Raw genomic sequence first — 15,855 nt, 5'->3', positions numbered from 1 at the left:
AATTTTTGTACGCTTTTTTAATATATTTCTTTTATCTCGTTTTATAAAATATTATCTTTTATTCCTATGATTCTTTATTAAATAATAACATTTTGTTGTTTTTTTTTTTTTTTTTCTTCTTTATTTTATAACATTTTATATATTTTTATTATATATTAATTCAAGTATTGATTACTACTTTTTGTTGTGATGATTATTATTATTTTTTTTTTTATTATTTTTTTTTATTATTTATTCTAATTTTTTTTATTTTATATAATTCTTAATATAGTTTGTTTTTTTTTTTTTTTTTATAAGAACAATTATTATTTGAAAAAAAAAAAAAAAGGAAATTAATTTTGTTTTCAAAATTATATGTTAAAACAAGGAAAAAAGAAAAAAAAAAAAAAGTAAAATATAAAAATAAGGAAATTATTCTTTTTTTTCAAAATTTGGAAAAATAAAAAATAAAATACTTTAAATAATAAATATATTAAAAATATATATTATTATTTTTAGGAAAATTATTTTTTAAAAAAAAATTATTTGTAAAATATATATATATATATATATATTTAATTATTTTACATATTTTACAGATCTGTATTCTAATTAAGCATAATTTTTCTTTTATTTGATTTATAAAAAGAAAAAAAAAAAAAAAGAAATACCCAAATTACAACAATTATCCATTATTTGTATAAAAATATTATCCGAATTGTATATAATTTATAAAATATATATGTTTTATAAACAATATTTTATACATTATATATATATATGGAAAACAAAATATATTATATATTTTATGAATCTATATTTTTGAAAAAGAATATTTAATTTCTATTTTTTATTTTATTTTATTTATTTATTTTTTTTTTTTTTTGTTTCAAAAAAAAATATATATATATTTATATTTATATATATTTATGAATTAATATAAATATATATATTTTTTATTTTGATTTCAATATAAAGTATATATAATAAATATATTACATATATATATGTATATGTATGTATCAAGACATATACGGAAATCGTATATATAAATATCAGTATATAATTAATTTTTAATCATTTTTTTATTAACAATATATCTATATCAAAATGGGTGATCCATGGGCAGATTATGATCCTAATATAATATCAGCTTTACAAGAAGCTTTTGGAGATATCATAACAGCAAAACCACTTACAAGTTTATTATCAGGAGAATCAGGTTCACCATTACCTGGTGGTTGTTCATGTAATCGTTCTCTTATGATTTTTATAGCACTTATGGTATTTAACGCAATATTGTTCTGGGTGTATAATCGTGGAAAAAAGGTAATTAAAACAAAACAAATAAAAAAAAAAATAAATATTATATTATATAATATATATGAAAAATTTTATTATATATATATATATATATATAATTTATGTATATATTCATTTTTATTTTTTATTTGCTTTTTAGGATATTGAGAAAAAAATAAAGAAACATGGATATTACTAAGCCTCATATGTTGTATCATATGATTTTAAATAATTTAAAAAAAAAAAAAAAAAAAAAAAAAAAGTTTATCTCAGAAAATATATAATACACATATATACATAGAAAAGGATAAATTCAAAATCATTTATAAAATTCACAATATGTTATACCTAAAAACTATTTATACTGCATACATTTGACAAGAAAATTAAGAAGGAAAAAAAATAAAAAAGACATTTTACAAGAACAAATAAAGAAGTGCAATTTTCATACAAGGTTACAAGAAAAAAAAAAAAAAAAAAAAAAAAAAAAAAAATTTATATATTTGTAACATACGTTCAAGTAAAGAATATTAATATATGAATCTTCGTTATTTTGTGTATATATTATTATATTTCAACATATATTTCTTTTTTCATATGTGTTTCTAGAAAATTTTGTATTTGTTGTATTTCTTTTTTCCTGTATATCTTTTTTTTTAAATATTGTTTTTTTATATTTTGATTAAAAATTTTATAAGAACTATCAAACATATATATTTTTAAATTTTACTTTTTTTTTTTTTTTTGAAGGAGGAACTATTGTATTATATACATCTATTTATTATATCAAAATAATACGCTATATATTTATAATTACACAATGATATAATTTATTGCACATATAATAAAAATATGCAATTTTCTTTCATGGATATGTTGTATTATTATGATATTAATATTGAACAAAAAAGGAAAAAAAGAAAAATAAAACAAAAATAAGAATTGAAAAATAATCTTATAGTTCTGAATTTTCCTTTTGAATTGAACAACGAATTTTTTTTATTTTATATATAAAAATATAATAATTATATATTCAGATATATAATTTTTATTTTGATTTTTATATATTTATTATTTTTTTTTTTTTTTTTAATTTATATTATTATATGTAAATATATATTTATGCATACCTTTTTACGATATTTTATTGATTTTTATATAATTTATGTTATTTTGTTTTTATTTTTTAATTGTTAAAATGTATGAGTGAACAATTTTATATTTCATTTCTTTTATTTAATGTTTATATAAAAATTAAGTGAACTATATATATGGTGTTTTATTGTTTTTTTTTTTATATTATTAAGACAAAAATAACTACTTTTTCTTTTTTTTTTTTTTTTTATTAATATAAAACTTATTTGTTAAAAATATAAAAAAGAAATTTTAATAATAAATGCATTATCTGTCCAAAATTAATATTGTCATGTTATATATATATATATATATATATATATATATATAGATATAGATATATATTCATGAATATACTTTATAGATTATTCTATTTTTTTTTTTCCTTCCTTTTCTTTTAAAGCCTAAAAGGAATATAGAATAATTACACTTTCTAAATATAAGAGGTGTGTTATTATTTCTTATTATATAAATATAAACTGTTTATTTTGTTTTTTTGTCAGTTGATGTAAAAAAAAAAAAAAAAAATTAATAAAAAGAAATAATTTATTGGTTATCTTAAATATAGAAATGGTTACAGTTCCATAAAATAATTATTATATATTTATTCGTATTTTCTGTTAACGTCTTTGATGGTATATATGATATAGTTTATATAAACATGTATATATAAATATATAAATATATAAATACATATATACATATATATATATATATATATAATTCAAAATGTATAATATAACCATAACATTAATTCTAGAAAAATATATATTTTGTATATAGAACAAAAAAAAAAAAAAAAATAATAATAAAATAAATAAATAAATAAATAAATAATAGAATAATATAGAACAAATATATACATACACATATATATATATATATATATATATATATATTATAAAAAAAAATACTATTTAATGTAAAGATTCTACGAAATTTTCAATTGCTAATTTTTCATTATGTACAGCGTTATCAGAAGATAAAGACCATAATCCAAATCCGTCAGCTCTTTTATTTAATTTATTTTCTGTCTTTACAAAATCACCAATGGTTTTTACAAACGTTTTATCATTTGGATTAAAAGGAGTTGAAGGAAACATCAATGTAAATCCCATTATAATAACATAATCATATTTCTTTCCATAATAAGCATAAGAATCATATAATTCTTTCATAACTGTTGAATCTGTAGAATTTGTATAATTAAAGGTTTGTACAAAGACCATATCAATCATATCTTTTAAATTATTCATTAAATATATTGCTCCTCCAGCTGAAGCCATTTGTGCAGCTCTTAGTAACTCTTTTTTTACATCAGGTTTATTAAAATATTTTGAATTATATGGTGCTTCATCATCCATACATATTTTCTTAGGATCATTAAACCCTATACAACTTAAAGCTCCATTAGATGATTGGGATATAGAAATTAATTTATCATCACACATATATTCCCTCAATTTTGTTACATATTGTACGAAAAAATCAGCTTTCGTTTTGTCGTTTAGACCATCAAAAGATCCATTAGGCTCATAATCTACATCGATTCCATCAAATCCTAATTCATCAACTAAATTTGCAATTTTCTCAACAGCATTTAAAGCAGATTCAAATGAACTTGGATGATATGTTTCTCCTCCAAGAGATAAAAGCATAATAATATCTGGACGAGCTTTTCTTAAATTCATGGCATCATTAAAATACTCGTTTAACCCTATATATTCTAAACCTATTAATGACTTAAAAAGTGAAGGAGAACCAATAATACTCTCTATACTGTCATAGGATAAATCCATCTTAGCAAAAGACATATGTACAACATTTAAATTAGGATTTAAATCTTTCAAGTTATGATTATAAGAAACCCATGATGGGTAATAACCTTGAATCATTCCTTTCCCACTCTCTTTAAATGTTTTTATAATTTCTCTTGGGTTTTTTCTTGATTCACCTGGTCGTGCTCGATGTCCCTCAATGACACGGACATAAGTACTCAATAAACAGCACAATAAGCAAATAACTAAAAATGAATTTTTCAAAGTAAAATTCATGTTGATATATTTATTCTGATAAGATGTGAAAAATAAAATATATATATATATATATATAATTATGTAATGAACAAAAATTAAACGTTTAATGGGGAAAATTAAATAAAAAAAAAAATAATATATATATATATATGTACATAAAAATTAATATAACTTATAAATATTATATATTTGAGTAAAATATAGAACAACGGAAAAAAGGAAAAATAAAACAAAGGAAATAAAAAATAATAATGAAAAAATAAATTAAAATAATAAAAAATAAAAATTAATTTTATAATAATTATATATCGAAAAACTTACATTTACATATTTTGTTTTAATGTTTTTTTTTTTTTAAATGAATTGAACAATGTTGTCTCTATTTAAGTAATCTATATATGTTTGTTTTTTTTTTTTTTATACAACTATATTAATATATGGCTGTCTAATTTTTTTTATTTTATTTTTTTTTTTTTTGCTACAACTATATTAATATTTGGCTGTCTAATTTTTTTTTTTTTTTTTTTTTTTTTTAAATTTATAATAGCTTATATAATAACAAGCTATATTTACAAATATATGTACATATATTAAGTATAAAATTATATATTAAAGCTTTTTTTTAATTGCTTTTGTAATACGTTTTTCAGAGTATTATATTTAATTAATAATTATTATAAGTATTATTCTAAACACCTTCTACTTATACTTATTTACAAATTACTTTTCATAAAAAAATTGTATTCATATAATGTATGCAAGAATTTTTTTTTTTTTTTTTTTTTTTTTTTTCATTTTAGCTATTTTTAATTTATCTAGTCATTCTAGCTATTTTAATTTTTTTTTTTTTTTCTTTTGTTTCTCAAAAGTTTTAAAAAAGAAAACACCTTAGAATATATAATTTAATAAATACAGTAAAAGAGATAACATTTTAAGTAGCTTAAATAAGACAATTTCTTTTGATCATATAAAATACTTTTATTTAAATACATTTGATTTTCTCTTCTTAAGATATATATGTCAAACATAAGAAAAAAGAAAGGAAATTAACCAATTTTTTATTAATAATGTAGTTGTTAAACGTACACTATTTAAGATTATTAAAAAGAAATTTCTTTTATACAATAATATTTGAAAAAAAAAATATATTAAAGGAAAATATAATAAAATATAATATAATAAAATAAAATAATGAAACGTTAATTCTTGGGAAATATATATTTAATATTCTACACATTTTCTTAAGAAAAATTATTTTAAATAATATAATACATAGAAATAAATATAGTAGTCTTACAATATGAACATTTTAATGATACTGTTTTAAGAAAAAAAATAATCTTTTATGAATAAGTTTATGGTGAAATACCATAGAATAAAAGTATTCTTTAGAAAAAAAAAAAAAAAAAAAAAAAAAAAGATATATATAACATTTTTCAATGTTTCATTTTTTTATTTTATTTTAATTATTTATTTATTTATCTATCATTTTTTTTTTTTTTTTTTTTTTTTTCATTGATCGATTTAAATATTTAAATAATATACCAAATGTATAAATAATATCATTAAAGATATAAAGAATAAACTAAAAAATTTTATTCTTCCCTTATTTCCTTTCTTTCAATATTAAATATAAAATAATGTGTAATTTTTTTATAATGTCCAATATAAATATATATATATTTTTAATAGGTATTATTTTAATAAAATATTTTTTTTTACACATAAAAATATATGCATACAAATCTTTATTTAAAAAATTATTATTCAAATTTAATAATAAAATATATTAAAATTTTTTTTAATACTTATTTTGATTGTTTCTTTTTTTCTTTATTTATTTTGTTTATATTATATTATTATTTTTTTTTTTTTACTTGAATTATTTTTCAATAGATTTTTTCTAATTGGTGTACTGAAACGTATTTTATTTTTAAAACTTGCATAATATAAATAAAAAAAAAAATAATATTAAAAAATATGTATATGTACCAATTTTGTTATGCACTAAATTGCATATCATTTATTATAGTACACATATGATTTTTTATTTTAAACAAATATAATATATATATTTTATGTTTAAGAATTGTATTAAATAAATAATAAAGCAGAAATATATTATTTTATTTTCTTTATTATTTTTTTAAGTATATTGTATTATTAAATAAATTAAAAAAAAATTTTTAGTTATGTTAAAAAATCATATAATTACTTGATATACTGAACAAGTTACATAGTCATAAAGATATATTTTAATTTATATGATTGTCTAATTTTTTTTTTTTTTTTTTTTGAAAATATAAAATAATCTATATAAATAATTATATATATATATTACATATACATATATATATATATTTTTTATTTAACTTGTTTTATATTTTTTAATTAATATTTAAAATTTTGTTCTTTTTTTTTTTGGTTTTTTATTATTATATTTTAATATTTATATTTAATATTTAATTTTTCATATTTGTATATAATTTTTTTTTTTTTTGTATATCTCAAAGATTAGATATTAAATGTAGTGAAACATTGTAAATGATATTTAGAAGATACTATATAAAATATTAAATATCTTTAAAAAATGCATACATTATTGTCTGTGAAAATAATAAAATAAAAAAGTACTTTCTCAAAATATTGTTATAATGTAATTTTATTTCTTGTGTGTATCATTATAATATATAAATATATATATTTTTTATTTTGTTTTATTTTATTTTGGATGTGTATGTTTATATATTTTTTATCAAATTATCCTTTACCTTATGTTACAATAAAAATACCTTTTAAAAAAAGTCAGTGTAAAAAAAGATAAAACGGTCAAATAAGAATTTTTTTTTTTTTTTTGTTTTTTTCTTTTTATATTGGGTTATTTGCAATGAATAAATATTGGTTGTATATTACTTATGTTTATGTATTATTAAACATACTATCAAAATGTAATAAAATAGAAAATAATAATGATAAGGTCAAGAATTTGACTCTTTACAATAATGATATAGGTAAGAAGAATATCAAATAAAATAAAATAAAATAAAATAAAGAACAAATACATACTAAAATAATTATTCCATTTTTTTATGAATTATTGTGTATTAATAATAAATTAATGATATATATAAATTCTAATATGAATAAAATAAATTGATTGGATAATTAATAAAATTAGTAAACATATATATATGTATATATTTTATATTTTATTCATTTTTGATCATTTATTATTATTTTTTTTTTTTTTTAGGACAATATTTTAAAAAAAAAGACATACAATGCAAACACAATATAGAAATAAATCAAGATTCTAATCATAATGAATATTCCTTTTTATCATTAAAGGCAAGTTCAATATTTAACCAGTACTATGTTGCCAAATTAATTAATACCCTTTTATATAGAGGATTTCATTTAAGTAAAAAAATTAAAATATAAAAAATAATTAAATATATATATATATATATATATGTGTGAGGGATAGTCATATAGTCTCATAAAAGAATAAGAATTTGTAATTTTTATTTTATTTTATTTTATTTATTTATTTTTATTTTTTCAGATGTCTATTTCCATAAAAATGTGGCTATGTATGAATCCTTTACCAGAACTAATTTTTTCTTTTATTTAACCATATTAAATAAAAAAAATGTTAAAAAAATTGTTAAGTTAATATCCAAAGCAGAACGTTCAAGCAGTAAGAAGCACTAAATGATATTATTATTATATAAGATATATGAAAATAACCCTTTATATATATATATATATATACATTTATATATTTATATTTTTTTAGATAAAAGAAAGTATGATGTATTCAAAAAGTATTTAATGTATGACTTTGATTGTCCCAATTTTGAAATCGATGATACTGTAAAAAATGAAATGAACCAAGCAATTTTAGTATATAAAAAAGCAAAATGTAAGTAAAAATTAAAATATATGTATTTATAGAATTCTATGTATTTAAGAGATCATGAATGGTATATCACTCTCTCAATATATATATATATATATATATATATATATATATATTTATTTTTTTTTTGTTCGTATATATTTTATATTATATGTTTTTATCATTTTAGCTGATTCATACTGGAGTGTTATGGATGCATTGAAGAAGGATGGTTTGTTATTAGCTAGAACCTTTTTATCTGTTTCTTTTGTTCAAAGTCTTAGAGGTATTATCGGTCTTATTAATCACAAATTAATAGATTTATGTTTTACTAATGCCTATGTATTTAATCACATAGCATCTTTTGATAAACTTATAATGAATAATATTTTTGGTGTTATTATGTCATATGTATTTAAATCACTCTTACTCTTTTTCTATCCATTAATTATACCTTTCCGTGGTGCCTTTGCTTTTGCTATATCTGCATTTTGTATCACACAATTGGGAAAAATAGTATTTGCAATATACAAAAATCTCAGACAATTATATAGAATATCATACAGAAAAATATACAATGTTGTATTAAAAGGTGAGTACAATAAATTGCTCATATGTATATAAATCAATAAATATATAAACAAATAGAGAAATATATATATATATATATATTGACATGTTAAGATATAATTGTTTTTATTACTTATTTTATTTTATTTTTTTTTTTATCTTCCTTCCCTGTAGTCAAATTAAGAAATGAACCAGAACTTAAAAATTATGCCATGAAATTATTATACGGTGATGCATTAATTATGATTACTAAAATATGGAAATTGTCATATATAAATATCAGTGACCACTTGAATGGAAAAAATGTTTATCCAATTTTAAATAACTTATTTGAAAAAAATTTAGGAACAGGTTTCTTTGATTTCAGTCACTCATTATTCCAATATGTTATGAATTACTTAGAGGAAATAAATTTATTGAATGTAAGAAGAATATATATGCATAGATAAAAATATACATTAATATATTATTTTATTAAAATAAAAAATTAATAAATATATATATATATATATATATATATATATATATATATATACATATTTATATATGTTCATATATGTGTCTGTTTGTATTGATTTATTTTTATTTTTATTTTTTTTTTTTATAGGCCAAGAGTGTTGATGTAGAAAAAGAACTTGTTTTGAATAGACATAATTTCAAACTATTACTTAAACTTTTAAAGATCACTAAGAAGTCTTTATTATATGAAGAATCTTATATGAAGATATCTGTTGCTAATTTACTAACTAAATTTTACACCATGATTTTAGTAAATATAGAACATATAAGTAAATTAAATCCAAAGGAACATTTCTATAATGATTTAGATAATGAATTTAGACACATATATCAAGATCAAATGTTTGAATTATTTATACAAAAGATATCATCTGATATTGTTAGAAAACCATTTATCAAAAAAAATATCGGAAGAATAGATAAAGGTAGTATAGAATTAACATTAGCATTAATAAAAGTAAAATTATTGCATTACAAACCAACATTGAATAATCCATATTCAAGTTTATATTTTGATGAGAATTTAAAAAAACAATTAAATTATGCATTTAAATTAATTATTATTGGTTCTACTAGTATAATTGCAAGTCTTGCAAACTATGGTGAAAGATATGGTGTATTAAAACAATGTCCATTAGAAATTGTTAAGAATTTAAATCAACAATGTGAATATGTTTCTTTTGAAATTAAAAAATTAATATTCCCAATTAATATTTTTGTTAACTTATTAATTCCATTATTTTTACCATATGATGATGTATTAATAGATAAAAATATAATTGATCATATCAGAAAATTCTTTAATGTTATTATCGATAAGGATGATTCTTACTTACAAAAATATATGAAAACAACTATTAACACTATAAGGAAATCAAAAGATCTAGATATAAATAATGTAAATTATGAAGAAGAAATGGAAAAAATTGTTGTTGAAGAAGCACACAAAGCTATTGATGAAATTAATAAAGAAAGACGTGCATCTTTCAAATTTCAAGATTTTGCAGTCAAAGAAGATTCAGTAGTATTGTATAATAAAAATGGACTCCAATATTCATTTAAATTTGATCATCTAAATAGAAAAGAAGATTTTATGCGTGTTATAGGTAGTTACCAATTTAAAAATCCTCTAAGTTATCAAACAGCACAACTTGTTTTTGAACCTCAAAATAATCATATTGGTTCTTTAACTGTTGGATCAACTAAAAATACATACGATGGAAAATTAAGTGTATGTCATATGTGTTATAAGGAAGATGATGATACCTTAGTTGTTGATGCAATATATAACATCTTATGGTCTTCTGGAATTGATAGATTTAGTGCCTTCATAGTAAGATACATTTTTGATATAAAATAAATATATTCATTAATATATTATATATATATATATATATATATATACAAATTAATATATAATTTTATTCTCTCACATATTAATATATATATATATATATATATATATATATATGTTTACACGTTTAATTATATATTTATATATTTTTACTTATTTTTTTTTATCATAGTTCTCTTCTTTCATTGGTGCTGTGAAACAAACCTATCACCAAGGTAGCTCATGGAAAAGAGCTTTGAGTAATATGGCTCCAACCGAATTTTATGAAGTTCACAAAATGTTTATGGATAAGAGTTCTTACGGAAAAGAAAAAAGTCAAAATTATTTCTTGAAAAACATAAGAAAATACAGATTTCAATTTAGTAAAGGCTCCTTCGGAAGAATGTTCAGAACGTTCTTAGAAAATTCTTTAAATAAAATTAATTTCTTCAACTCAGAAGAAGCTATAATCATTTTAGTTATGTCCACGTTATATGCTCTTTACAAAAATATTGAAAAATTCGATATTCCACTAAAAGAAACTTATAAATTATATCAACAGAAATTAATTGAATCATATTACCATCTAGATAAATATTCACACCATTATGAAACATATACTCTTAATATTAGAAAAAAAAAATATGATGCACTTGTGAATAGTGAACATCAAAAAGCTCAAGAAGCTAGTCAAAGTGAAGGTAAAGACGAAGTAGAAAATGCTGAATTAAAAAAAAAAGTTGAAAATAGAATTAAATTTAAAGATATACAATTAACAATGGAAGATGAAGTTGTAAGAAATACAAAATATTTACAATTAGAATTACAAGCAAAACCACAAGAAAGAGAAAAAATCATACAATATTTAATGTATAAATATAAGGAAATACCAAATCATGAAATGTTCCCACATTTACCACACCAATGTTATTATTTATTATATTATAATTATGAACCTTTTATGGAAAAAAATCTTCATGGTCTAGAAGATGTTGTTAGTAAAATTACTGGAAAATCAGTTTTAAGTAGATATTTAAAAAATATTAATTTAATACAACCAGAGAAAACTAGATTTGCACCAATCAAATTAAAAGATTTAATCAATATACTTTGTGGTACACATTTGTTTTTGAAAAAAGAACATATCACATTCGATGAAATATATAAATATGAAAATTCAAATGATGCATTGAAACATCTTCTTATTATTGTTGCATTATTAAGAATTGAAAAAAGAACTAATAGATATTCTTGGACAACATATTTAACGTTACAAAAACAATTAGATGAAAGAAAAAGATATTATGATACACCATTTAAATATTTATTCTTAAAAATAAGCAAAGTAAGAAGATTTTATGGAAATGCTAAAAAGAAAATGTTATTAGGTTTAGGTAAAAGAGTTAAAGGTGGTCGATTTTTAAATATATTAAGATATACTAGATTCTTTGAAATTATGGAATATGCTGAATCAATTAACGAATTTTATCCATATTGTTATATTAAATTTGAAGATATTTTAACATTTTCAAATGTCTTTTATAAATTTAAATATTCACTTTTAAGATATACAACCAGTAAACAATCTGTTAGAAGTGTTGTCAACAGTTTCAATTTGGCCCCACAAACAACAGGAAACAATGAAAAATTATTATTAAGAATATTTAGATTTATTGAATTAATCCTTAAAAAGAAATATAATGTTGATATACATCATGTTAAAAAGGATGATAAAGATTTTGATAGACATGCATATAATAAAAATGAATATATATTACATGATATAAAATTCAATCCTAATATTGAACAATATCTAAAACAATTAACAGGTTTTATTAAACTTTTAACAGATATGAAATTTACTAACTTCTTATTCTTAAGAAACTTATATTACTTTGTTAAATTTTATGCAGTAACTGGTGATTTAACATATTCAATAAATAATTCTTCTATTTATTTATGTAATAGAAATTATCTAGAATTTATATTAAATTCAATTATAGAATTTGAACATTTTAAAAAATTCATGGTTAAGATTAAAGAGAAATTTGATATTGAAAAATATCCATTAGATCCATATAATTTCCAAACACAATGTTATTCTATAGATAGTGTTAAAACATATAGATTCTTCTTAAATGATTTAGATAAATTAAAATCATATCAAGATATAGAAAACTTACAAAATGTATCATCATTCTATAAAGATTACTTATATATGGGATTATTTTATGATAATTTAGATGTCAGAAATTTAAATGTATATTATAATTTAAATAAAAAAAAAAATGAAGATAATAAAACATATGGATCAAATGTTTTCCTTGACGGTAGTTTGTCATTAAGTAAAAATATGACATTTAGTGAAATCAATGATTTAAGTGAATCTATTCAAAATTATTTATATTTAGAAAAATTCTTAATTGGTACTAAAATACCCTCTATTCCATATCAAGGATTTTCAGTTAGACGTGTAAATGATGGTATGCATGTAACTTATAATAATAGATCAACTACTCCACCACTTTTTAAAGAAAATGTTTTAGATCAATTCGAATTAGTAGGAAGATCATTAATTAGTGAATATTTCGAAAAAGTCAAATGCTCATTTATTCAATATCCATCCAATTTATATTATTGGTTAGTCCTTAATCCAGGAAAACCAAATGTAACCATAAGTAGTAAAACAGGTTTAATTAAAGATGAGGATTTAGTACATAAAACTCCTGAAGAAAAATTGAAAGAAGAAGAAGAAAATGATATTAAAATTGTTGAAAATATATTATCTGAAGATATCTTTGATTTTAAAGATAAATCAGATGACGATCAAAGTACAACTGCTGATTTGTCTTCAACCGATACAGATGATTCAGAAACTGACGCTGAAAAGACATCAAACATATCAAATAATCTAAATAAAAAACAAACTCCAGCAATGAAATATAATATGAATATAGCACAAGATGAAAATAATAGAAAAGATGATGTATCTAAAAATACAACATATTCAGAAAATAATGAATACACATCTGAATATATATATAAACCATCAGATGAAAATACAGAAAGCACTGGAAATAAAATGCCCTCTCCATCATTTATACAAATGCCTAAAGTTAATGAACAATATGACCAAAAGGATGTACATGTAGAAAGTTCTGAAAATATTGAAGATAATGTTAATTATGATGAGAACAGTAATATGGATGAAGAAAATAAAGATGATGAGGAAAACAAAATGTTAAATAATAATACAGAAGAAATGAGTTTCCTTCAAAGAAGAGAAAATAATCCTATGCCATTTAGTTCTAATATGATAAAAGAAAAAAATAAAGAAGCTTATAAAGAACACTATGGACATTTCAATAGACCATATAATATATATGTACCTAAAAAAGATATCTTCAGAAATTTCCATTTAGTTGTAAAAGTAGTACATGCATTAATATCATTAAATAAATTTTCCATGGTTAGTCCAGATACAATATTAAAAAAAGGTATCCAATCTATGAAAAAGAAACACTCACTTAAAATGATTAAAAATATAAATCCATTTATACATAAAATGATACTTGACATGAATGAAACAATACAAAAATTAAAATCTGATATTGAAAACGGATATGCTGGACCAAAAACAGATATTGTATCTTTATATAAAATTGTAGAATTCCAATTATTTAATCAATATATTATATATCCACCATTAAAGAGATTAACCAAAAAAGAACTTAAATATATACTTGATGTTGTTAACCAAGGATATTATTTCTACATGAAAAATGTTATTAAAAATATGAAAAGAGAAAACCTACAAAAATCTAAATTTATCAAAATATTTAATAATTTCAAAGAATTTTCTAATTTATTAGATGATGAAGGTGTAGACAAATTATATAATCTATTTCTTGAAACATTCAAATGTAAAAATATCAAATGCTTTGATCTTTTATTCCACGAATTCTTAACTGAAAAATATAATAATATTGTATATCGTTATACACATGATCATGATGCTATGAAATCATATAATGATAACATATTTAATAATACAGAATTAGTAAACAAAATATTCAGAAGAGCATATGACAACTATTTTATTACACCAGTTAAAAGCCAACAACCAAAAAAACTCATATCTGTAGAAAAACCATCATTAGAACAACCAACATTGACATTAGAAGAATTTGCATATGGATTCCATGAATTTGGACACAAAATAGAAAAATGGAGATCATTACTAACCTTATTCAATTTAAGACATATATATATTAATATATGCCACATGCTCATAAGTGTTAAACATAGTATACAACGATCTCACAGAGTTTTTATGCATAAATTTGGCTTCTTCGGTATATTCAGAAGAAAGAAGGAAATATATATTCCATAAACATGCAAATATAAAATGAAACAAACACATATATATATGTATATATATGTACATACTTATGTATATTATCTTATTTTTTTTACTTTTTATATATTTAATTTTTTTTTTTTTTTTTTTCTACAATTCTGAGATATTTATTTCAAAATAAAAAAAAAATATCCAACATATATATGTAAATATATATGACATTTATATATATATATATATATTATATATTTTTCATATTCTTTAAAATTCCTGTTTTCTTCCTCTTTTTTTTTTTTTTTTTTTTTTTGTAAACCTTACACTTGTTTATAATAAAAATATATATATATATATATATATATATATATATATATAATGAATAAATACATATATTATAACTATTTTATATATACATAATAATTTATTTATGTATATTTTATTTTTATAAAAATACAACTATCATAAAAACAAAAAAATTATAAATTTTTTTCTTGATAATTTTATATATAATAATTGAATTCTTTTTTTCATATGAATATTACTTTGGGAAATAATATATTTTTATAAGTTTATTACTTATTTTTAATTTTAATATTTATTTCGAATTTTTTCTTATTAAAAAAAAAAAATAAAATAAAATAAAATATATTATATTATATATATATTATATATATATAATAATATAAATGTATAAAATATAATTTATATTATTCTCATTGGAATA

The 15,855-nt window shown here is 18.7% G+C and overlaps 3 protein-coding genes across 3 annotated transcripts; 2 read left to right on the top strand and 1 right to left on the bottom strand.

The window, feature by feature from the left end:
• Nucleotides 1-1,089: 1,089 nt before the first annotated feature.
• PGSY75_1252300 (hypothetical protein) lies at nucleotides 1,090-1,480 on the top strand (the record flags this gene model as incomplete). The annotated part of the gene is made up of 2 exons (XM_018787075.1): nucleotides 1,090-1,308; nucleotides 1,442-1,480. The coding sequence occupies 2 exons, from the start codon at nucleotides 1,090-1,092 to the stop codon at nucleotides 1,478-1,480; spliced, it is 258 nt and encodes an 85-aa protein (XP_018640940.1).
• A 1,852-nt stretch (nucleotides 1,481-3,332) lies between these two features.
• PGSY75_1252200 (chitinase) lies at nucleotides 3,333-4,469 on the bottom strand (the record flags this gene model as incomplete). The annotated part of the gene is made up of 1 exon (XM_018787074.1): nucleotides 3,333-4,469. The coding sequence occupies one exon, from the start codon at nucleotides 4,467-4,469 to the stop codon at nucleotides 3,333-3,335; it is 1,137 nt and encodes a 378-aa protein (XP_018640939.1).
• A 2,869-nt stretch (nucleotides 4,470-7,338) lies between these two features.
• On the top strand, nucleotides 7,339-15,167 carry PGSY75_1252100 (rhoptry neck protein 3; the record flags this gene model as incomplete). Its single annotated transcript, XM_018787073.1, has 8 exons — nucleotides 7,339-7,462; nucleotides 7,705-7,872; nucleotides 8,017-8,151; nucleotides 8,251-8,376; nucleotides 8,543-8,944; nucleotides 9,097-9,344; nucleotides 9,530-10,774; nucleotides 10,968-15,167. The coding sequence occupies 8 exons, from the start codon at nucleotides 7,339-7,341 to the stop codon at nucleotides 15,165-15,167; spliced, it is 6,648 nt and encodes a 2,215-aa protein (XP_018640938.1).
• Between the last annotated feature and the right edge of the window lie 688 nt (nucleotides 15,168-15,855).

The sequence above is a fragment of the Plasmodium gaboni genome, chromosome 12 (genome assembly GCF_001602025.1).
Source record: "Plasmodium gaboni strain SY75 chromosome 12, whole genome shotgun sequence".
NCBI lineage: Eukaryota > Apicomplexa > Aconoidasida > Haemosporida > Plasmodiidae > Plasmodium > Plasmodium gaboni.
The sequence above is the reverse complement of the archived record's forward strand: the minus strand, read 5'-3'. Positions and strand labels throughout refer to the sequence as shown.